Source organism: Takifugu flavidus, chromosome 15 (genome assembly GCF_003711565.1).
Source record: "Takifugu flavidus isolate HTHZ2018 chromosome 15, ASM371156v2, whole genome shotgun sequence".
NCBI classification, from domain to species: domain Eukaryota; kingdom Metazoa; phylum Chordata; class Actinopteri; order Tetraodontiformes; family Tetraodontidae; genus Takifugu; species Takifugu flavidus.
In genome coordinates, this window is record NC_079534.1 from 1,673,686 (window position 1) to 1,697,622 (window position 23,937).

Below are 23,937 nucleotides of genomic sequence, written 5' to 3' on the forward strand. Positions count from 1 at the left end.
GAATGTTGAATACATACAGGACTCAAAACCATTTTTATTGTTACCTTACAATGTAAATTCCTATAAATCAGAAAAATTCACGTTTATATATTGACAATATATTTTTATTAAGAGTAATCAATAATGCTTGAGATTTCACCTCCACAACAACAGCAACTTGAAATCAAAATTTGCATCGTTTAATTAACGTATGCCTGGTTGACAATGTCTTAACCTGTATAAGAAATGTCGCACAGAAACAACGACAAAGGGAGCAAAAGCAGACTCACCTGCTCAAAACAGGACAACAGAAAAGGCTCGACTCCTGATTTTGTCTTCGTATTTGGCTTCAGAATAACAAGGCAAAGGTTACACGCAGTAATGTCTCCCTCCCTCCACTGTGCCCTTAAGACAAGGGAGTTAATGAGTAACTTTATTAAGTGTGGGTTGCATTTTTCTTCCCCTGCACGAAGGAAGTCTTTGACCGGGTCGGTGCAATCGTTGCAATTGCGACTTCCCACCAGATGGTGGCACTGTAGCCACATTCCACTGAGCCAGTTTGTGCTGGATTAGAGGAGGATGAGACAAGTTTGGCCCTGAGAAAAATAAAGGAAAAAGATAATAGGCCTTAGGGGTCAGGCATGTTTGGTAAAAGCAGCCTCAGGAGGTAACTGTGTGAAAAAGGGAGATATTTAGTGACAAAGAGACCCAAGAGAAAGAAGAGAAGTGGGCAGGGGGGGATACTCAATCAGACATCCTTCACAAATTTTTTAAAAACAAAATTTTGACTTAAGGGCAAATCCAACCATCCAGACCTGTTAAACCACTTTACTAAAGCAATATAACATTGCCAAAAAGGTGTGATTGGCCCCCTCGCCATGTATTTTCAGAAACTGCTTCTGCTGCCTCTTAAAGACTTTGCAGGGAACAATTAAAGGCAATGAATGACAGTCTAATCTGAAAGACGAATCACCTCCAAAAGCAGCAATGCAACGCATGGAGCTCCAATGGCTGAAAAAAATCTGTTCATCGCTCTCAAATGGCATACCCTTTCATGCTGTAAATCCATATGCAAATGGAGCTTTAGATTCTCTTACAGGTAGAAATGGAAATTTATGCAATTCATTGGAAAAAACCCTCAAACAGGTTTTACAGCCTTTCCCTGTTGCCGAGGAAGATGTCTAGATTGTCACATTTTCAGAGACACATTTATTAAGAGGCTGCAATATGAGGCTGTTTTACACAAGAGATGAGACATTTTCTGTGATATGAATCATTTATGATACAATCTTAAAATTTTAATAAAGGCCACTTGAGTATGTTTGAGACAGTATAATGGTACCATTACTTATGTCACACCTCATCACACATAAAAGACCATTGCAGCTTAGCTGGTATTGTTTTAAGACAAAAAAACATTAATTAGACCAGAAAATGGCAAGGCAGATGTAAACGTTCATGGGTTATTTGCTCAGTAAACATAAAAATTCTGTCACAGTGGTACATCCACAGTGCGATTTAGGAGCAACACTTATTAGGAAACTTTCAGAATTCTCTCTTTTTTTAAAAAGTAGTTCTCAAAGCAGAGGCTAAAACTAAGGTCTATCGATAATCTTATCTAACCAAACTAATGGCATCGGTAACAGACAGAGATCCACAAAAGCATCAAGACCAAGAGAAAAACAGGTTGGTACCACTGTCGCCCTGTCAGAGACTGGCTCCTCTTGTGTTCTTTACATATTTAATGTACACAATTTATATGTAAAAACAGAAAAAGACAGACATTTCCTTGAGAAGTTACTCTTTTGGCCGTAGTTATGGATAACATAAGCAACATTTAGTCATTAAAATGAATTACTTGACTTTGCATCATCATTTTTTCCGGGTAAAGATGCCCACCTCTTCATCTGTAAGGTTTTTCTTCTTGCATATTGCATCTGAGTACAGCAGCTTTGTGCATTGACTGGAGACAGATGTTGGTGTTAAAAAGTAACCTTTCACCCCTTCTCACTGCCTGAAAATGTGAAAACAAAAAAACTATGGCAGATCCTCATTTTCAGTGGAGTCCCATCACGCTGTTGATGCATCCTCGTGTCCCTGAGTACGATATAAATCCACACCTCCCCCTCGGCTGCTCTGCTCTGACAGGCATCAGTTCCCAGGTTAAAGATGAGAAAACCGTGAGTGCCAATTATCGACTGCAGCCTTACAAAACACCTTCTTGTCTCTTCTTTGTAAGTAGTTTCCACCCTTTTAAATGTAGCTAGAAGTCTCCCTTGAAGGCTATTTTTAAAACACTCTCTGGCCAAGATGTTTTCCTGGCTGGTACTAAAGCCTCGTCAAACAGTCATAAGGGAAAATTGGTTCATGATGAATTTAGCCTTTCAGAGGCCTCTTTGTGTGCTTTCTGACATTTTCTGGGCAACTCTGGCAACCTGGTGCTTCTCATTGTGCTGATTAATAGGCTACAATATGTTATTTTCATGGCATTGGGGCACTCATATTACACCCCAGTGAAAGGTTCGGTGGTCGTCTGCTTCCTCCAGGGTGTTATTTAAAGCATCATGTCTATGGGGGGCTCTCCACGTTCACACAGGTGACATTGGCTGTGAAGCACCTCTGGAACAGGATGTCTGGGTTTGGCGCCTGGTTGTCACAGTCCAGTTTCCTGCTGGTGAAGTGTTTCCTGAATCCCTGTGGACCTGTAGAACTGGTCCCTCTGTTGTTACTGGAGCCCTCACTCACCTCTCTGCCTGAGGTGTGCGGATGCGTTTAAGAAATAGATAAATACGTTTGAAAAAGCACAACAACATCAGAATCAAAACGATGGAAGTGAAGTACTTTAATTAAAGAATGGGGAGCCACTTACCAGGTGCTGTGAGGGGTAGCCCATTATCAGGGCGGCTGGGTTTGATGGAAATGAAGAGATAACACAACACACACACGGTGATGAGAAAGGCCAGGAGGACCACGGCAGCGATGGACAGACCAATCAGAGCCCCGATACTGAAGACAGATAAATAAGAAGGTAAATAATGCAACGGGATTGAATCAGACGACAACGTGCTATTAAAAAAACTGCAGATAAAATATTAACGCATTAATTAACTGCTGTGAAGGCAACAAATACAGTAGTTATGATAAATAGTGCACGCTGCATTAAAGTCTTCCAATGCTGCAACAAGTGACAGGTTAATCTTTTAAATGTGTTTCGGTAACTGACATGGAAAACAATCAGATGTGGTTAGAATAGGTTAAACATTTAAAAGATTACCTTTTCAACTCGACATTGAACGTATAATTGCGCATATTTAGGAAAAGCATTTAAAAAGCCTTACCTCAGCCACCACATGTACCCGTAATCATACGGGAAAAAACTGTTGGGATCGTCGCAGCAGTACTTGACATCATTAAAGCCGCAGCAGTAGACGGCAGAAGCCGCGTTTCCAGGTCTGGGGCAGGAGAATCCGTCCACAAGCGCGCCCTCAGCGCTGCTGTAGGCGCTGCATTGACTCATGCTGCAGCAGGTGGGACACGACGAGGAATAAAACACACTCCTGGGTCGCCCCGGGTCAAATTGGTGATGAAGTTTGGCTCATCCTCGGTGTGCTCCACGGCTGAACTCGGGAAAAGAGACGGAGGAGCAGAATCCGAAGATCTGTCCCTCGCTCGCTCTCTCTCTCTCAACCCTTCTCTGCTGAGATCAATTTATCATCATTGGAAAAATGTTGCAGTGCCACAGATGACAAGTGCTGATGTGCATATTTAAACACTCCAGCCAGGGAGAGCTGAAAGTGTATGGACTTTTATTTAAGAGTAAAGGAAAAAACACAGCCCTGGTTGCAACCTTTGGTTATTTGTTGAAGGTTCTGCGCCCTCTTCCCTGCTGCTCTGGCTACCACATGCATATGCATATGGAGTCCTTCAATTAAAAATGATTACCTGACTTGGTGAAACATTGTGTTGATAGTGGTGATGCATTCACTGACACGCTCTTGATTTGGCTGTTTCCTTCTTGATTTTGACGGAACTCCTCAGGTCCAAAATTCTCTACCAGACTTATTTTCCCCTTTTACTTTGACATCATTCGTAGCATCCAGGAGCTTCCACAAATGCTCATTTTTATATTTAAAGCAAAATGTACCTGTTTACCCAGAGATATAACCGTGTTGGACAGTGTGTGTCGGATAAACACTAATGCTTGCGCATGGTTCTAAGATATTTGAAGGTCCTTTATCCACGCAACTGAAATCTCAAGGTTATAAATCTTTGTTCCCAATACTGTATGGCCACTTCTTAATACATACAGAAGCAGCTTTGTTAAAAACGAGGCCAGCATAATTTTTCCTCCCGATAAATATCGATAGTTTACCTTCGCGTACACCGCGTCATGCGGATATTGACGCAAGAACCGCTTTTCAGTCATTATTAACAATTATTTTAATAATTTAAAATCATGCTTTAGTTTTAGCAGCATCTACCAACAAGCCAGTTTAATCGAAACATGGATTATGCGTTCTCCAAACCCATAACATCATTCATATCTCTCTCAACACACGTGCACGTGTCTCTATTTGTATGTTCAAAGCTTCATGTTTTAGTTGATCTACTCCTTCTTGGATTCCTTTCTGGTAGGGATTAATTTGAAATTTGTTGAAGAAGAATATGTTGAATAAAAGAAAGGGTTGATGTTCCTCCCGCCGTTGCCAGCTGAATTGAAATGAAGCAGATGTGACCAATTTCTACTGTTTACTGCTAAACCATTTTCCAGGTACGAGTGGTTCTCTGTCGGGCACAATGGCCCAATCCAGGACTGGTGCTCTCGGCTGTGGTTTTATGTCTCTCTGAGAAAGATGCAGCATTTCACACAACTGACAGGAAGTGTGCTCTGTTTATTTATTACTGTCCATGTCTTGATATGATTACAGATGATTTTAGAGGTTTAATGTATTGAATATAGGAGATAATGCTGATTTTTGGCTGAGAGTCGTTGTTTACAGGAAGCGTACTCATGTGAGTAATTTGGACATGAGAGTCAAACACACCAGATAATTTCACAGGAAATTATGGAGCCTGGGGTATGTTGTGAAATATATAATATTTAATAAAAGTAGATTAATTTCGTAGGTAATACGAGAAGGATTAAAATGTGGGAAAGTGGAGTGTGGGAACGGATCTGTATGTGAGCGTGTCAGTAAGGACAAAACAATGATGTGTGATATCTGCTTAGGGTTCTCAAGGCTGTGCACCTGTTCTGAGGCTGAGAACCGCTCCAATATAGTCAAAACATGGCGAGCATAAACTTTCCCCCGCCTGTGTGAGAAGCTGATGCAGTCTATGGAGGCACAAATATCAGTCATTACGGGAATAATCTGTTGATTTGAAGCTACGCAGCCAATAAGAACCCAAACGAGGCAGGAGAACAAATAGACTTAACTCTTCCAAAAAAAAAAAAAAGCAAAATCCAGGACTTCCTACAAGTGAAACCCTTGATTAGACAATTGCCTACAGTACATCGCTTTGGCCAACATCATCCTCTCGGTATTTCAAGCGAAATGATCGTAAGTAGGAGTTGAAGTGCTGGAGTTCATTACCCATTCATTGTTCTCCTGCCACCCACCTTTTGTTTGTGCCCTGCTCTGGTCTCAAACACACCCACACCAGTGGTTAGGACACATCTGCTAATCAGCACTTGATTTATACATTCATGTCAGAAAATGCATCAAATCTACATCTGTGCTCTAACGAGGAGGGAAGCCATCCACTCACGACCCCAAATACCATTCAAGTCTGTTTTTTACTATTGTTTCAACGCACAAAATTCAATCTCACTCCTGTAAAACAGTGGCTCCCCACAGAATAGCCCGTTCAGCCAAAAAAAGGCTCGGTCCATAAGCCAAAACAGACGACCTTCGATCTCACATACCACAAGAGCTTCCATTGACCTTCCCACTGTTAGCATACGTATTCGTCTGTGGAAGCTAACATTTCTTATACTCCAGAATGTGCACATTTTGCAGCAGCTTGGCTGTCAAACACACGCGTATATGAAATCTATACATCAGTGCGCGCCCTCCTCGGTGGTTTGACTTGCCTGTGAGTTGTGCTCACGGAGGAGAGGTCGACAAAAGGAACGAGCACATTCTGATATTTCTACACTTGAAATAGCAGCACTAGTGTCCACATTCAAGCAGCCACGCAGCAAAGCAGCCTACATCAGAGAGGCAGGTATTTTATACTTCAACGCAAGCAGCCTTTGTTAATCTTTCAAAAGGAATAACGTCCCTCCATTCTGAAGGAGAATATCGTAAAATCACCGTGTCTGTTCTAGTATTCCTGATCTTTTTTGTCAATATATGTCTGTTAAGGTGAGGGTGGAGGAGAGAAGTCATTATTTCAGAGGCTTTTCCCGGGAATGTGGATACGCAATTCATTGTAGAAAGAAAGGAAAATACAGAAATAACAGATGCAAAATGCCACAGAGATGAGAACACCCCCCCCCCCCCCCCCCCCCCCCCCCCACACACACACACACAATCATATACCTGTATATACCTGCAGCGCTCAGGTTGGGGCTGCTGAAAAGCGGTTCTTGCGTCAATATCCGCATGACGCAGTTTACGCGACGGTAAACTATCGATATTTATCGGGAGGAAAAATTATGCTGGCCTCGTTTTTCACAAAGCTGCTTCTGTATGTAATAAGAGCTGGCCATACAGTATTGGGAACAAAGAGAATTCAATCATGAATTTCTGAAACAGAAAGTCACCACAGCCATTTCTTTAGGCAGCGGGAACGTTCCTCCCGTGAGACGCTGGAAACCTCCACCGACTGGAGTTGAAAGGCAAATGAATGCATGAGGAGTTTTAGTGACCAGGGTTCAGGAATAACAACTGCATCTTTTATGTTCCCCACACCGAGGGGTCCATTTACGGGGAACAAGTGGCTCACATTGCATCGCTCATTCAATCAGTCCATAAATGACTTATGACACCTGAAAAGAGAGGCAGGGCTAATTAAAATGCAGGGAATTAGGTCTGATTAAATGAGGAACAGCAGGAGAAACAAATGGCAATCACAATAATACACTCGACTCTGGAGAGTAGAAAAAGCTCGGGGAAGGGAAACAAAACCTCTTTCCCTTATTTCATGAATCATTCCGACAAAAATATTCTGCTACAAGAGCCTCTCGTCATCTTTACAATTTACAATGTCATCTGTTGATAATATCCACACCAAAACATCCCAGTAGTGCAGATTTTTAATATGTCGAGCAGCGGCTGACCTCAACATGCCTGTCCAGAATGTAACTGAATGCAGAGTGTACTGGGCCTGACTGCTCGCTCTAATCCCAGATTATCTCTGCCTTTCCAATCCCGCAACAGGGAAAAAATTGGCAAAAGAAAGGGGATTATATGACAGTGGTGGGGTGTAGTGGAGGGCCGCGGTAACAACAGCACCTACTCGTTCATTAACGCCAACAACGTTCAGGTTTCCTGTTTCCTGTCGGCACTTATCGCCATCCACAAAATGTTTCCTAAAATCTATCCTGACAGTCGTGTTTAATGCCTTTAAAACCTCGTACGGTGGCGAGGAGGGCTGCGTTCTGAGCACAGAAGGGCGCAGGCAGGGATTACGCAACAGCGTCACTGCAGATGTGGCCATCGGGATTATTATTATGGCGCATTTCCATTGATGGTACCTCCCCTCCTCTCCCCTCCCCTCCCCTCCCCTCCTCTCCTCTCCTCTCCTCTCCTCTCCTCTCCTCTCCTCTCCTCTCCTCTCCTCTCCTCTCCCCTCCGATCCCCTCCTCTCCTCTCCTCTCCTCTCCTCTCCCCTCCTCTCCTCTCCTCTCCTCCTCTCCTCTCCTCTCCGATCCCCTCCTCTCCTCTCCTCTCCTCTCCCCTCCTCTCCTCTCCTCTCCTCTCCTCTCCTCTCCTCTCCTCCTCTCCTCTCCTCTCCTCTCCTCTCCTCTCCTCTCCTCTCTCTCCTCTCCTCTCCTCTACTCCCCTCCCCTCCCGTTAAGTTAAAGCATGTACATTCATCAGCTGTGTCCTCCTGAAAGGTTGTCAGTCAATGGCTTTAGAGTGCTGTGGGCGTCACTGAGAGATTTGGACGAATGGATTTTTCATTTTATTTTTGTTGTGTGCAAACGTGCTAAATTGCTAAATTGTCCCTAGACACCCAGAGCACAAGAGGAAGAAACCTTGAGCAGGTCCAGGCTCCTATTGGAGGGGGGAGGGAAAGAGAAGTGCTAGCAAGCTAATTTTTGCCATTATCAAATGTGGCTGGATAGCATTGAAGCGTGGGTATAGGTGTGTATAGGGTGGTTATGGCTCAGAGGAGTGGTGCAGTGGAGACGGGGTGCAGGAGCCTCTCATTTGAACCATCAGAAACATTTTTATTGGCCCTTGAAGAGAGCGGTGGCAGCTGGTGGCAGCTCCCTCCGACAGGCCTCAGCCCGAGTGAGGACCAGATCCCATTAAACCCATTCTCAACGAAACATGCTCATCTCGCTCCTGAGTAGATGAAACACTCCCCGTATCACAGGCCTCCATTTTATGATTTTCACACAGGAAGATGGAAAACAATGGGCCTGGAGCATATTTGAGCAGTGGAGCCAATTAAGTGATGTGCGGTAGGATGAGGGCCGCCCTGTCCACGCTTTGAATGATAATCACGCATAAATGTGCAGTCTTCTGTGAAACCCTGTGGAATAACATCCATCTGGACCTACCTTCTTTCTGCATGTCCACTGCCCACCTTTTTAGACATGATATTACTCTGCATTGCACTATTTTTCTCCCTCTTTTCCCCTTGAACAGGTCTGTGCGCCTGTACATTAGCTCAACGTGCCATTTTTATGTTATTTACCGCCGGTCACTTCCTCCTCTCTCCATCGCTTCTCTTTTTTACCGCGATCTGGAACAATCCGCCCTCCAATTGTTCAAAGAGCTCTCTAATCCAGCCTTAGATGGGAGTCGTGCATGGCGGCATAATAGGATCCTCGTATTAACCCTGATGACAGCGCCACCAGCTGTCGCAGAGCCCCCTGTTGGCTCGCAGGAGGAGTATATTGGTGGCAGTGGTGGGGGGGGTGGAGAGGGAGGTGGCTGACAGGGACAGATTGACAGAGAGTCTGTCTGTGATGCCCTCAGTCCGATGTGGAATAACCGAGGAGGCGGCTCGGCGGACAAACATCAACTCCTCAAGTGCTTTATTTTTGGACGACTACCTCTTTAACTCGACTTTTTATCTCGTTGTTCAAACCCTTGTGATTTTTCACAGGTTTTATATTTTGCTTCCCAGCCCCACCTTTTTCACCCACCCGCCCGCCCGCCCGCCCGCCCGCCGCCGCCCCCCCCCTCCCTGGCCACATCCACACACTGTTTTTTGTTGGTTTTTTCGCCAAAGCGGCGGTGGCGACGGTGGGCTCTATATGGCTGAATAAGGGACTTTTGGGGGGTTTTGGAAAAAGAGGGGGGTTTTCTCTGAGGGGGGCCTCGCAAAGTCGCAGTTGGGACCAGGAGGAGGAGTCGGTGGTGGAGGAGGATGGCGGTGGCCTTGGATGAAGTGTGGGGGCGGGTGAAGAATGTCTGCAAGCAGAACGGGCTGCTCATCCTGTCCGTGCTGGCCGTGGTCATCGGCTGCCTGCTGGGCTTCTTCCTCAGAGGCAAGCAGCTCTCGGAGCAGGTCAGTTGGGTAAATCATCATGGTGGTGACCGTTAATACCCCCTCTCCATCGCCCGGCCCCCACCCTGTGTCCTCTCGCTCTATCCCGCTGTGTTCACCCCTGTCCCAAATACAGACGCTTCATACATGTTACAGCCAACTGGGTTTGTTTTTACACGTACGTGCACCTGCAGGAGCCTTAATCCTGACTGCTACAGCCAACGTTTCAACATCGCATCAGCCTAAATATAAGATGACTATTGAGTACAGTGGCCTCATTTACACAGAGCAGTAGTTTAACAATATTTAGTGTCGCATTAATATGGCAAAACTAGTGCAAAAACACTGCAAAGTCTTTGGAAATACGAAAGGATTTGTAGAAAGTTGGTCATAAAATCGACTGCTGCTAAAGCTTTACTAGCACGTCCAGCGGGTAAGTTCACATTCACATAGTCGATTTAGTTCAAATAAAGTAATCTTTACCTACATCCTTTGATCCCAAACTTTGCTGCTGATTGTGCAGGAACATGAAAGAGAACAGCCAAGATTGTCTACCGCTAATTAGCTCAGCTCTAATAAAGACTTAAACATTCAAAGCTTCCCTGCTGTGATGCGTGCACGATAGCCACGATTTCTTATATTAAAACATATTACACACTGCACAATGGTGACACTGTGGGATTATGGGTAGTGTAGTCTATCGTCAATCTAGCCCCATTAAATTGTTGTTGCGGATGTGATGAAACTACAGGATAATTAAAGATTAGTCTGAAGCCGCATGGCATCTAAAAATGTCCTGCAGCAGCTGATGCAGCTTCTCGGCTCCGCTCCGGTGAGGGTGGGATTGCTGCCGGGGAGATTAGTTGTCAATCGCCCGCATACTGTACATCATCACTTATGTAAGTCAGACAAGGCCGATCGGAGAAAAAAATGAAGAGCGAGAAACAACGAGCCTGCACAGAGGGGATGAAATCGCTCGTAGAGAGCTGATCTGAAACATTGGGGGCTGCGGTTGGAGTGTTACAGGAGCGCGATCGCCCACCGTGGACACGGGAAATGAAAGGCCTACCCCCCCCCACCACCACCACCACCACCCCACCCCCCTTCACATCTGTGACAGCCTTGGACAGGGTCATGAAGGAACACCCTGGTCAGCACAGCCGCCTCTGAGTGAAGCAAGCACTGGTTTGGATGTGTGGGGTCACCTCAGTCCCTCCCCAACAGTCAAAAACCAGAATGTCAGGTTGATGCGACACCTAATCCACTCTCGCGGCGCTGTGCACGTCCGTGAACTGGTGACCTGTCCAGGGCGTGTCCATGCCTCCCTGTGACTTCTGGGATGGACTCCAGCACCATCCGTGACCTTGATTATGGGACGAATGGAAGGAAGCAGGTCGGAGTTCACCTCCGTCCTGCTGCCTGGGTGATCCAGAGGTGTGACCAGTTTTTTATTTCTCTGCTTAATGCATAACAAAACAGTAACACTGTGTCCTAAAGTCAGTCACACTCAAAAAAATAAAACTCAACAACTCCTCTTTTAGTAAAGACCCCTGAGTGTCCCTGATTCTGTCCCTGATTCCATTTCTTGGTCGGAATAATCCAGAACAGCAATCAGTCAACATAAAAGACCATCATCGCGTGGTTTCCTGCTCATTAGCCAGACCACAATTTTTCCAAGGCCAGATCACGAAAGATTCCTCCACTCTGGCAGAAGTTGAACAGCTCTTCAATGAGTGTCATTATCGTTGCCATGGTGACTTATTTGGGGTGAATTGTAGTAGTAGTGTACTGAGCTACACAGCACACCTATTAAAATAAACGGTGTGTTTGGTATTCCAGTGTTCCACTTTCTTTTGTGCACATCGATCACACGTTGACTCCCATTTGAGAGCATAAAGCAGCTCAAGTGAGCAATTGAAGACAAGATGAAAGAAGATGGCGACTCAAAATTTCACCTTAGTGTCTGAAGAGAGCTGCTGACTGGTGCCGAACAGAAAATACACGGCAGGACACGTTAGCCAGAGGAGAAGCTGCCTCCTAAACGGTGGTTGGCGGTTGACGAGCGGCGTGACAGTCGCGCTCACGCTGCTTTTACAGCAGAAGGCGGGAGAAGGACTGAGACCAGTTTAATAAACATGGTTCACAGGAACACGTCAGGAGGATGCTTTAATAGAGGGTGGTCTGTGTCTGTGTCTGTGTGTGTGTGTGTGTGTTTGTTCTTTTGCTCTCCGTCTCTTGATTCACTAAAACCCGTCAGGCGTAAAACAATTCACTTCGCATTATTATTATTATTATTATTATTATATTATTATTATTATTATTATTATTATTATTATTATTAATGGTCTCTGTCTGCTGTTGATTTGAATTTTTGCATGAGAAAATCAATAAATCTATTTACAATGAATGCTTGAGAGTCCGGACTTCCATAAATGACCTCGAGTGACGGCGACCATTGATGGGTCGACCTCGGAGGCCTGTGACGTTAAAATAACATTGTTGTGACAGTCATTGCTGTACAAAGATGGAATCTTTGGAGTCACAACGGGATGTGGAATATTAATGCGAGCTGCAGTTGAAACACCACCAAGCGCCATGACATCGCCTGAATATCTGTAATTGCGGTGCGACGGCGATGGATGTTTCCTGATGTGAGAAGAGCAGCAATCAGAAAGAGTCACTTTTGGCCCGGGCTGTCTTCCTCTGATGGGTTCCGTCGCTTCCTCTCTGCCTCCCACTTGACTTTCCTGGTGAATCTCGGCTGCGTGTGATGGTTCGCCCGCCTCTCTGCGGCCTGTCAGCTGGGATCAGCGCAGCATAAGAGGATAAATGACGGCTGTGCCGGGTTGAAGAGCAACGGTGCAGAAAGTTGCTCCATTTTCAGGATTGCTTTTTTAATTTGTGCACTTCTTATTTCCGCCCGCGATCGTTTCATCGGGTTTAGATATTAAACACCAAACAAACACGCAAATCATCGTTAGCTAATGGCACCAGGGAGGATTTATGGAAGAGTTTTCTCGACAATGCATAAATCATGTGCGCCTTTAGCACCGTGTGCTGTATCACGTTGTGAATGTCGATCTTTTCACTTGCAGGAGGTGAAGTACTTCCAGTTTCCTGGAGAGCTGCTAATGAGGATGTTGAAAATGTTGATCTTGCCCCTTGTCGTGTCCAGGTAAGACCAACACATCAACACTCAACGCATATGTGACGTTCATGCGTCATCTGATAATAATCTCTTTAAAAGTCTTCAGGCGGATTTGATTTCATTTGTGTAAAGCGGCTCCACGCAGTCCTGTGTCTGTTCTAGGGCTACAGCAGTAGCTAAGCTAAGCTAACACAACGTCCCTCTTTCTGTGTGGACTTTGCATGATCTTCTCTTGTCTGTGTGGGGGTTCACTTCCCTCCGACCGCCCAAAAGCCTTCATTGTCCTGTAATGGAGTAATGTCCTGTCCCGAGTGCAGCCTGTCCTGGATGGAAGGATGACTTTTGGATTTTTAGCCTTCACAGTCTTTGTATCTTTCCATTCCTCGTAATCATCCCTGAGATGTTACCACACCTTGACTGGAGTCCACCTGTGCTAAACTCAGCTGATTGGAGGTGATTTGGTCTCACATGATTTGGACCTATCAGAGTGGAAACAAGGGGAGAAAGAGTCAAGCTTAGACTAGTTGCCTGCTTAATGTCGGAGAAAACACACAAACACACACACAGACATCCACACAAACCCAAAACAAATCATCCAAACACACCGGTTCCATGCAGGATGCTGCTGTGCAATAAGCTACTTACAATCTATGCAACAGCAAAGACTGGATGAGAAGTTAATCCCCCCTCACTCTGTCTCTCTGCTTTTGTGTTTTTCTAGTGAGCATTTCTCTCTCTGAAATGATGCACATGTCTGAGTGTGTGTGTGTGTGTGTGTGTGTGTGTGTGTGAGTGTTTGTTTATGCACGGTTGCTCTCCTTCAGCTAATGAGATAATTCTAGGTGAACTGCAGGTCTCCTACCAAGTTAAAACGGCATGGGAGGACAAGACACGTTAATTACCGCTAATCCGAATTACGGTGCGAGCAGACGGGTGTCCAGACTCAAGCAGCACACTCACCCACCTCCCACAGCAACGTAGCAGCGATGAAAACGCCCGAGTGCTTCACAGCCCACAGGATGCTCCATTTGCCTGCTGCCCAGCAGAGGCGGTGCTGGTGACAGAAGGCAGGAGGCTGGTTAAGTCACATCTGTTTGGCCCAGACGCGGCCTCCTGCCCGCTGACGCCATCAGAACTGGAACGCACAGGCTGCCTGACATGCTGTGTGGTACAGTAGAGCTTATCCGGGGGGGGGTGAGCCCTATAGTCTGCTTGTCCCCATTTTTTTCCGCCTCTCGTTCTTCCAACACCATCTGCTCACCGGCCAGAGTGGAAGCCAGATTATCCCGAGAACGTGTCATCTGGAATCAATGGCCCAACTTCCTTATGTTCTCCGCACCTTTTATTTTATTTATTTTTTTAAAAAGAGGACATGAAGCAATATTCCCTACTTTTATATTTGTCCTCCATTCAGCTTTAAATCACTCCTCAGAACACAGGTAGAAGACGGGTCCCTGCAGGTGGTCTCGCCATCAATCTCCTGTCGGAGCTGTTTCTTTTTCTAGCGTTCATCCAATTTCTGGGCGCAAACTTGAATTGCATGGAATCACAGGAAGCCCTGGCGCTATTTTCACCTTTGATGGATCGACGAAGGGCCGTGGTTATCCGCCATGACTGGCATTTTTATTTCCAGTGACATTTTTATGTAGAAGTAAGGAAAACGTTCCTGAACCAAGTCTGCGTTCCTTCTCTCTCTTAGAGCTTCAGATTTAGGCTAATGTGCTAACGGCGGTCAATTTAAATGTAACATGCCCGGTTCTAACATGAGCTTGAGTCGTGATCCAATGGCGATCTTTTGGCTCATCTTGGGCGTAATTTGCAACGATTTGACGACCTCGGTGTCAAATGCAGCCAGCTGGGGGGTTTCTGGGTCGCGGGAAACCGACTCTTTAGATTATCATTGCAGGACAGTCTAAAAAAGCTATTTTTAGTTATTTAAAAAAACAAATATTAAAATCGCCTTCGTAACACCCGCTCAGCCATCAGAAATAACACAGACTAGTTCAGAAACTGCTGAACAGCGGCAGAGATCAACAGCTCAGCCCGGACGCGTGGCATCCATTCCACACCTCGGGATCATCGCCCGACGTCTTTCTGTTTCACTCGCCGTCTGATATTTGGTGGCTCGCCAGGGCAACACCAGGGGAGGCAGAACGAGGCGTGGGGCTGTTTCCCGAAGCGTCTCGATGTCAGCTGGGGTCAGGCGAGGCAAACCGACGGGAAGGTTTACGGCGAATTAGTGTTCTTGATCTGGGTGCCCAGGGAGCTGAGCTGAAGGGCAGCGAGGACTCGGGACGACATAAACCAGATCATAAAACTCATCCAATCAATCATGCGATGGATTTAATCATTCCCGCAACGATGACGTCTTATTGCCACGTGCCTCCAAATCCTCGGCCGGCGCCCAAACAAGCCCCGACCTTCATTTCAAAAGTTGTTCCACCTGGGATCAACGACGGTTCCGGCCCTATTTACACATGCAACCAACCATGCTCACGCGAACCTGCGCAGCAGAATAACGCCGAGCAGCTGAGAGCAAAAGGCCACGCTGTCGGCCACATGCCGCTGATGTCACGGATAACACTTGCTGAAGGAGCCTCGCTCTTGCTTTATTCATCAAGACCAGGGATTACTGCAAAGCTCCTGCTCAGTATAGGTGCAGCAGGAAGGCCCATAAGCCCCATATGGTCCGAAAACCCTGGCGAGGATCAACTTTACGTGTGTTTGAAACCTCACGATTGAGGCGAATGGGCTACACATGTCAGGTAGGGTCATCCCAGCTGGACCTGAGCCTCCGTCTTGGTTCTTTTTGAAATTGTTCGATACACCGTTATACAGCCGGGACCCAACTGTGTGGGTGCAACAGGGGCAAGAAGGCAATGACTTTGTTCTATTACGGCCAGAACCGCCCATGACGGAGGAAGCGATCAAGCCATGACGGAGGGGTTAAACAACAACAAGACAGCCCGGCTGGTCCTGATTAGGGTCACCAGGGCAGAGGCAGGAATAAAGCCTGGACGGGTCACAGGAAACACACGTTCACTCGCACGGAGGGGTGGTTTAGAGCCGGGTGGATGCTACAGGGGGAATCACATATTTGATAGCAAATATTTCCCATTTGAATTCATTTTCTCCAGACATTATTTGCTTTCTTTTGAAAATAGCAGCAGAAATGGAAACAGTTCCGTGTGTCTAAGTATGCAAACCAGCCTGACAGACACGTTATTGATGGCCGAGGCGTTTCTATCACGCAAGCTGCGTTTAGAGGAGTAAATTACAGGTTAACAAACAACATAAGGGTTAAAAAATGAGCCAATATCTTCCTTTAAAATCAATAGTAGACCTGAAAGACTGCTTGATCGTGTTATCAGCTTTATTTCCCTCCTGTGTTTCCTGCAGGAGGTCCTCAGATACTCGACCGCAGCAGCTCAAACCCTTTATTGCTCCCAGATCGGAAGATTTTACCTTCACTGCCTTTTCTTTTACTCCAGCCTCTATAATTGTGATTCAGATCACAGCTCTGCACCAGCTTCAGGCAAATAAACAGCTCATCAGAGACATTCTGATGTTTTTCAACGGCTTTTCTGCCTTTGAAGAGTTCTCGTTACAGAGATCACATTTGGTTGATGAAGGTCATGTCAATCTTAGACGACTATAAAACACAATGAGGGGATTTATTCATATTTCAGTCCTCCATCCTGATCAACCACAAAAATACACCTGATGAAAAAATAAAAAGATCTTTATCTTTACATTTGCATATGGTCTATTGATCAGTTGGTATAGCGGAAACTACAGGAGGCACTTGGCTGCTCTCCCCATTCATCGACATTTAAAACTCCTATTTAATGCCCTGTCATTACCGATTTCCGTCACATAATTGTACCTGCTTTTAGCCTGCGACTAGCTTATATAAACCTATACACAGATAATGATTACGTGATTAAGAGGGAGCGAACCATAACGGACCTGTTGCCTTTAAATTAATTATAGATAGTGAAATGCCCATAAATGTGTTTTCAGAGCACATGTAGCTGCACCCCAGTGATAAATAACACTTTGCGTGTGGGAAATCAGATTGTTGCTCTAAAAAACACATCATAACATAATCACATCAAAAACATAGCGCGGCTTCGTGAATGTGGCGTGAAAACCCTCCAGCATTGACTGGCAGGAGCCTCGCTTCCCATTTAGATGTTAATGGTCGCCATTAGGCTTCTCCTGCCACTCTGAGGATGTTTGACCGTTATTAAAGGCGCTGTGCTGCTTTGATGATGATTGATGAAGGTGGGAACCGTCTCCTGTTTGTCAGTTTGATGTCAGGTCTCGCTGCCCTGGATGCCAAGTGCTCCAGCCGCCTGGGCATCATGACCATCTCCTACTACCTCTGGACCACCTTTGTTGCCGTGGTAGTGGGCATCGTCATGGTGTACATCATCCATCCTGGCGGAGCCGCTCAGAAGGAGGACTCCGAGGACAGCAAGAAGCCGATGACCAGCTCAGCCGACGCGCTGCTGGACCTAATCCGGTGAGACACGTGAAAAAGGCGATGGAATCGGGTGAACGAGACGTGCTGAGTAAGCACCAAACGTGGACCACTTCCCTGAATAAGCAGAAACCTCAACCAGGCCCCTGTTCTAAACCAGCAGCTTTTATACCAGAACACAGGCTCTGAGGCTCTTTTCTTTTCTTGCCATGCGTGCTGTCTGACGAGGGCTAAACCCGAGTCTGATCGTAAACCCCGGAATCCCTGCGTGCCAACGGGCTGTTGAGCTAAGCTAATTAAAGCCTCTGAAGGATGGCCTGCGTGTGCTGGCCTGAACCCAAGTTATCCCCGTAGCCTTCTGCAGGAGGCCGGAGCCACTGTGTCAGTCGGTCAGTGGGGTAAAGTCAACGGGCCTCGGCGGCGCCAGCAGGCGTTGCTGATGCGACGGTTTTATTACGACCCACAACTCACCTCCGGGTCCGTGAGCGTTAAAGCCACAGACCCTTCAGGTGAACGACGGTGCGTTTAAGAACGTTGGAAACAAATACAAATGCTCAGAGAGGAAGTTTATATCGGACCCCGAAAACACCACAAGCATGAACTGATCGGGTACGGAGATGAAAGTGTGACTGACAGGATCTGTGTGTGTGTGTGTGTGTGTGTGTGTGTGTGTGTGTGTGTGTGTGTGTGTGTGTGTGTGTGTGTGTGTGTGTGTTTTCCACAGCACAGCTGTGCTTTGGATTTATCCCTCAAAGCTTCTTTTCGGCCTCCATCTATCATGCAGGCGTATGATAGCGCGCGGTCCCGCTTGTTCTCGTGCACGCGGGCACGTCCGCCGCACGTCTGCATATAGGTTCATATATGGATTTGATATGGGCCGGCGGGGGTAGCAGCACTCGTTAGCCCGCTCTGCTCCGTCTTGAACCCATGTCAGCCAGGCACAGCACTCACGAGTCCCACCAGAGTTGCGCAACACGCGTGGAGGTCTTAGGCCTAATGGCTGAAGATCTGAGCGATAACACATCCTCTACCTTTGAGATTTGCCACCAGCTCCCGCAGTTACGACTGAAAGACGCTTATTTCTCCTCGCGCGACCAATTACTGCCGCTCACATTTGAAGCCGCAGTGAGTCCTACTCGCCAATCAACGCCCATTCTGTCACGCTAGCTGAACAAAGAAATTACCTTTGATGTTTTAAATCGACCTGGGCGACGCTTCAATGAAGTTAAGTTACCAGCTTGCTCCGCTGTGAAGAAATGTTGTAGCAGAAAGTAACTGAATGTATGTAAATGTATGTTGACAGCGTCTGTCTGTCTCTCTCTGAGCTGGTGGTTTAAAAAAAAAAAAACGGCCAAAAACAGAAACACAAAACAGGATGGGAACGATTTTTTAAAAATTTCAAGTGTATCTGAAGCAAAGCCTGGAATTAAAAAGGCCCTGTTTCCAGATGTCATCATCGAAAATGACTGCACTAAAGAGCTCCATGTGAGGTCGCAATGTTCCCCGGAAATTACCTGAGTGGCTGCAGAGGCTGTGTAGGAAAACAGTTACTCATATCTGAACCGTGTGTTTGAATTTTCTGTATAAAAGAGGTTAATTTAATAAGGATGTACAATAATTCGATGTGTTTTGAATGTTATCTCCCATAGCAACATGTTTCCAGCCAACCTGGTTCAAGCCACTTTTCAGCAGGTAAGCGAGCCCCACGCTGGGGAACCTCTCACCGGAGTATTGGATAAATAGATTGCGTGTGTTTGATTAGCATAGCTAAGGCTAACAAATCTACATGCCCTCACCTGCAGCATGCTGGTTTGCCCGTCTGTAGCCTTTGCTGTCCATAAAATGCCGCCTTCTTTAACGCCGCCGGGCCGTTTTTTTTCCAGTATCGAACCCAGAGAGTCCCCGAGCTCATCCCCAAACCCACTGTGGCGCAGCTGCTGGACGAGACCACCACGCGCAGGGTCTACATATACGGCATCCAAGACGACAACGGCACCGATGTGCAGAACTTCTCCCTGGATCTCACGCCGCCGCCCGACGTCATCATGAAGACGTCGCCCGGCACCAGCGAAGGCATGAATGTGCTGGGGATCGTCATTTTTTCCGCCACCATGGGTGAGGAGTGGCGTACATGTTTAGGGCAGCTTTGTGGGAGCATCCCGGCAGGATTTGAGTTGAAATGCCGCCCTTTTTTTCCCTCCTGAATTCAGGAATCATGCTGGGCCGGATGGGACCCAACGGGAGCGCTTTGGTCAACTTCTGCCAAAGTTTGAACGAAGCGGTTTTGAAGATCGTCGCCATCGTCATTTGGTAGGAACTGGGGATGATAACCTCACCCTCGCCATCGTGACCTTTAGCCTTGACATTAGCAAAATCCCTGATTTTATCCTCAGATTTCTGGTTGCAGTGGTTCCTGAACCTTTAGCCAAAGTCCTTCAAGTTTCAATGTCTTTTCCAGGTCCCTGAGTTTTGAATATGATCCCATCTTCCCTTTGGCCTTCACAGGTACTTTCCCTTTGGGATTGTTTTCCTGGTTGCTGGTAAGATCCTGGAGATGGACGACCCCTCAGCTATGGGAAAGAAGCTGGGCTTTTATGCCATTACCGTGGTAATGGGCCTGGTCCTTCATGGCCTATTCATCCTCCCGGCTATGTACTTTTTCATCACCAAGAAGAGCCCCATTGTTTACATCCGAGGCATCCTGCAGGCTCTACTTATCTCCTTAGCCACCTCATCCAGGTAAAAGAGGAGACCCTCACACAAAACGAAAGCTGGTGCAAAGGAGGGGAGGGGAGGGGAGGGAAGGGAAGGGAAGGGGAGGAGAGGAGAGGAGAGGAGAGGAGAGGAGAGGAGAGGAGAGGAGAGGAGAGGAGAGGAGAGGAGAGGAGGGAGAGGAGAGGAGAGGAGAGGAGGAGAGGAGAGGAGAGGAGAGGAGAGGAGAGGAGGGGAGAGGACCACGTAATAGCATTTATTTACCAGGTCAGGATAATCTTTTAAAAAAATCCTTCAGAGAAAAAGAAACCTGAAGGAGATCCACAGGTGCAGCAGACCATCAGCATTAAGATCAGTGATACATTTATGTTCATTTTAATTAGAAATAGAGGAGACAGGGTTTGATCTGGAAGACAGTATTGTTCGTCTGGGTCTCCACCTTCAGCTCCGGATGGACCATATCAGCACCATGTCACTATATTCTCAGTAATAAAGGTTCTAGTGGCATATGAGATACTTTTAAAGTCTTTTAAAGTCTTTTTTGTCACTATTTATTATTTATACTCACATTTTCTTGCCGTTTCATTTCAGATGGTCCATCTGGACATTAATTACAACCAGTGATTCAGCTTTTGTAGCTGTAAAACACTCCTACACGTTTAGATGATGCGCTGTTTACTGACAACTGCAACTGTGCATTTATATTTGTTAATGTACTGTAATCTCACGTCTTTGGTGCGTGCACCGTTGCCCCTAACAACTACGCTTTTCCTGGAACTCGGGGGAAAAAAAACACCATTAGCTGAAAGGACAATTGCTGCATTATGCAGGGGGGAATTCATGGTCTCAACGATATATTTTTACATCAAAAGCTGCTCAAAAGCACAACTCAGGACCTTGTAACGGCTGAATGGGTGTCCGTTCAGGTTCTGCTGCAGGTTCTGGGCACGCCCGGAGGTTCTTGCATCATTATCTGGGTTCTACGGGGCTGTGTGTAAAATCTGACTGCTTCCCTCCGCAGTTCTGCCACGCTGCCTATCACCTTCAAGTGCCTCCTGGAGAACAACCACATCGACCGGCGCATCATCCGCTTCGTGCTGCCCGTCGGCGCCACCATCAACATGGACGGCACCGCGCTCTACGAGGCCGTGGCGGCCATCTTCATCGCCCAAGTCAACAATTACGAGCTGGACTTTGGGCAGATCATCACCATCAGGTGAGGCTGAAGCAGGATCAGGAAAATGTCAAGGTCGGCCAGAGGAGGAGCTCGCCGGGTTGGGTCTTCGCTGGATCTCTTCTTCTTCGGCGTTTGCTGCCCTTTAGTCGACGTGCTCCAGTTTCATCTGGGTCAAAGTTGGAGGGGGGGTGGGGGGGGGAGGGGGGGAGAAACGTCCTCACTCAACGTCACACATTTGGTTTAATTCTGAATTGCTAAAAATATTATGGGATTTAGCAGATACACATATATGTAAATGTCACACAGATTACGCCTCGTTTGAGCTTCTTAGTCTGATCTGATTTTTGCTAAATCGGTCTGGAAGCTCCGGGGACGCCGACAGACGCACAGACAGACAGACAGACAGCCTCCGAGCGTCCAGCCCGAAACACTCAGCCGTTACCTGTCGCCACCTCAGGTGTCAGGGGACGGCTTGGAAGTTCGTCTCGTGTCCCACTGCGACGCCATTAAGCGGGTCTCTGCGCGCCGCTGCACCCTCTGCCCGTTCCCTCGTAATCCCTTGGCGGTAAAACCCATGTGACCTGTATTACTCATCTCCCTTGTCACGGCAGAATTAAAATCATTTTTCTTCCTCCTCTCTCCTTCTCCCTCTCCGTGTCCGTCCTGTTGCCATGCCGTTTGGATTTGGACCATGTTCCATCTGCACGCTAAACCCGGGCCCCAGCTGCACAGCTGCTCGGCCATTTTCCCAGCAACAAATAATCCAATTCTTTAATTAAAAGTCGGAGATGGAAGAGTAGGCCCACAGACGAAAGGCCTCCCCCCACCCACCACCTTAGAGTGGCGCTAATGTCCAGACAAAATGGTTCAGAAAGGACGCCGAAGGCCGGTCGACATTAAGGGGCGTTTTTCTTGGCCTTGGTCGTTGATTGCTAACAGGAGGCTGCAGCGAATTCCCTCAATACTCTGTTGCCACTTGTGAAAAGGTTAAATGTGGTTCTTTCAGCATCACCGCCACGGCAGCCAGCATCGGCGCTGCTGGGATCCCACAGGCCGGACTCGTAACCATGGTGATCGTGCTGACCTCGGTGGGTTTACCCACCGACGACATCACGCTGATCATCGCCGTTGACTGGGCATTGTAAGTGAGGGCCAAATCATTTGCAAACTAAAGGACCGAACGTTTTAATGAACCTTTCTTTAACGAGGCTGTTTGTGTCTCTGACTAGGGATCGCTTCAGGACCATGGTCAACGTGATGGGCGACGCTCTGGCCACGGGAATTATGGCTCATATCTGCAGAAAAGACTTTGTCAAAGAAGGAGAGCAGGTGAGGACGCAGAGTGGGCCTTGATTTGAAGTTTCTTCTGCAGGTCACCTCAGCTTGTGGACCAGAACGTCTATGACAGACCCATATGACACCGACTTACTGCAGTGACAATTTCCACAACAAAACAACAGTACAGTAATTTATACATCAGTCTGACACAACTTTATCGCACCTCATGGCGCCAATAGCGTTGGACAAGTGTATTATTGTTACTAAAGCACCTACAGCGCCCCCTTGTAGAATAATGTGGTAATTATTATAAATGAACAACGTTGGTTTTGGTATGTGAGATATTTCGTATGACTAAGTGGTTAGTGGTGATCTACTTGATTTAAAGAGGTCATCCCCTCTCCTCCCACCTCATCCGCAGGTGCCTCTGATCTGCGAGACCAAGCCCATGATCAGCATCCAGCAGATGATGACCTACCAGAACCAGAAAAACGGCTGCTACCAGCCGCCCCCTCCGGGAAGCAAGCAGGACCCCCTCTCTCCGGAGGTGGCCCGCCTGATCCAGCTGGAGGAGGGGATCCGGCCAGCGGAAAAGAAGAAACACGGCCACGCCTCCCACCACAAGAGAGAACACAGGGACAAAGACCACTGTTCGGTTGACATGAACGGCCTGGAGACTAACGTTTAAACCGCGCCGCCATCCCAGCACCGCTGGTTCACCCTCAGCTGGGCGAGCAGAGATGAGGCGACGGCTCCAACACCTCGCTCCTCAGAGCAGCAGCTCCAGGTGGATGAAAGCAGATCAAAGACTTTCTTCCCCCCTAACCTTCAGTATAATGGCCCCGCTTGATCGTGTATGTGTCTGTGTGTACATATTAATCAGAATTGTATTATTTGCTGACGGCGGAGTGCCGCGGCAGGTCGAAGATGCTCGACGCTGGAGAACTGACCCTGTTTTTCCCGCTAATGTGCTCCCAGGTCTGTGACGCAGCCTTTCTCAGCGGAGAACAAACACTCAGAGCCAGGACGAGACATGATTCAGGGCCCGTCGCGCTCCGAGTGTTTTGTAGTCATTTTAAGCTTGATGCTTTTTTTTGGAGACGTCATCCATCCCATCCACCCAAACAGTTCCCCCTTCATTTCGCTGCCTCGTCAGGCGAGTCCGAGCAGACAGTGGCGATGACGATGGTGTTTGTCCTCACGTCATGTCTTTTCATAACCCCTCTTTGCCTTAAACCACCAGAGGAGCACAGGGGACGCGTGCACGAGGTCACATCTCTGATCTACACCATCATGGATCATATATGTATTTATAAGACATTTTACTATTGCTGCCATTTTCTGTTTATTAAGAGTCCATGTAGTCCAGGATTTTAAAAATGTTTTAACTGTTAAAAAAAAAAATCACAGAGAGATGAAAATATATTTAAAATATGCATAGTTGAAAGTTGTTTTTTTTAATTAAAGTGTTTTTGAAAATCAAAT

The 23,937-nt window shown here is 46.9% G+C and overlaps 2 protein-coding genes across 3 annotated transcripts; one reads left to right on the forward strand and one right to left on the reverse strand.

Annotated features, from left to right (window-relative positions):
• Positions 1 to 1,165: 1,165 nt before the first annotated feature.
• Positions 1,166 to 4,154, reverse strand: LOC130538507 (protein shisa-like-2A). Its single transcript, XM_057056154.1, has 3 exons — positions 3,318 to 4,154; positions 2,849 to 2,985; positions 1,166 to 2,732 (listed from the first exon to the last, which is right to left on the reverse strand). Exons 1-3 carry the CDS (start codon positions 3,494 to 3,496, stop codon positions 2,548 to 2,550), a joined length of 501 nt encoding a protein of 166 aa, XP_056912134.1. The 5' UTR covers positions 3,497 to 4,154; the 3' UTR covers positions 1,166 to 2,547.
• On the forward strand, positions 2,938 to 23,888 carry slc1a7a (solute carrier family 1 member 7a). 2 transcript variants are annotated; one of them, XM_057056145.1, is made up of 11 exons: positions 2,938 to 3,007; positions 12,747 to 12,826; positions 17,112 to 17,327; positions 18,935 to 18,977; positions 19,169 to 19,400; positions 19,496 to 19,595; positions 19,791 to 20,024; positions 21,019 to 21,213; positions 22,181 to 22,315; positions 22,404 to 22,503; positions 22,874 to 23,888. In XM_057056145.1, the coding sequence occupies exons 2-11, from the start codon at positions 12,783 to 12,785 to the stop codon at positions 23,138 to 23,140; spliced, it is 1,566 nt and encodes a 521-aa protein (XP_056912125.1). In that variant the 5' UTR covers positions 2,938 to 3,007; positions 12,747 to 12,782; the 3' UTR covers positions 23,141 to 23,888. The 2 variants fall into 2 exon arrangements, with proteins under 2 accessions (XP_056912125.1, XP_056912124.1); XM_057056144.1 differs by lacking the exon at positions 2,938 to 3,007 and adding an exon at positions 9,486 to 9,672.
• The last annotated feature ends 49 nt before the right edge of the window (positions 23,889 to 23,937 follow it).

Excerpts from the sequence above, each read along its gene's own strand:
- LOC130538507 (XM_057056154.1), bottom strand. The coding sequence starts at position 3,496 with ATGAGTCAATGCAGCGCCTACAGCAGCGCTGAGGGCGCGCTTGTGGAC. Across the intron at positions 2,986-3,317 it reads GGGTACATGTGGTGGCTGAG|TATCGGGGCTCTGATTGGTC; the intron begins GTAAGGCTTTTT and ends ATCTGTCTTCAG. Across the intron at positions 2,733-2,848 it reads GCTACCCCTCACAGCACCTG|GCAGAGAGGTGAGTGAGGGC; the intron begins GTAAGTGGCTCC and ends CGCACACCTCAG.
- slc1a7a (XM_057056144.1), top strand. The coding sequence starts at position 9,532 with ATGGCGGTGGCCTTGGATGAAGTGTGGGGGCGGGTGAAGAATGTCTGC. Across the intron at positions 18,978-19,168 it reads TTCAAGCCACTTTTCAGCAG|TATCGAACCCAGAGAGTCCC; the intron begins GTAAGCGAGCCC and ends TTTTTTTTCCAG. Across the intron at positions 19,401-19,495 it reads CATTTTTTCCGCCACCATGG|GAATCATGCTGGGCCGGATG; the intron begins GTGAGGAGTGGC and ends TCCTGAATTCAG.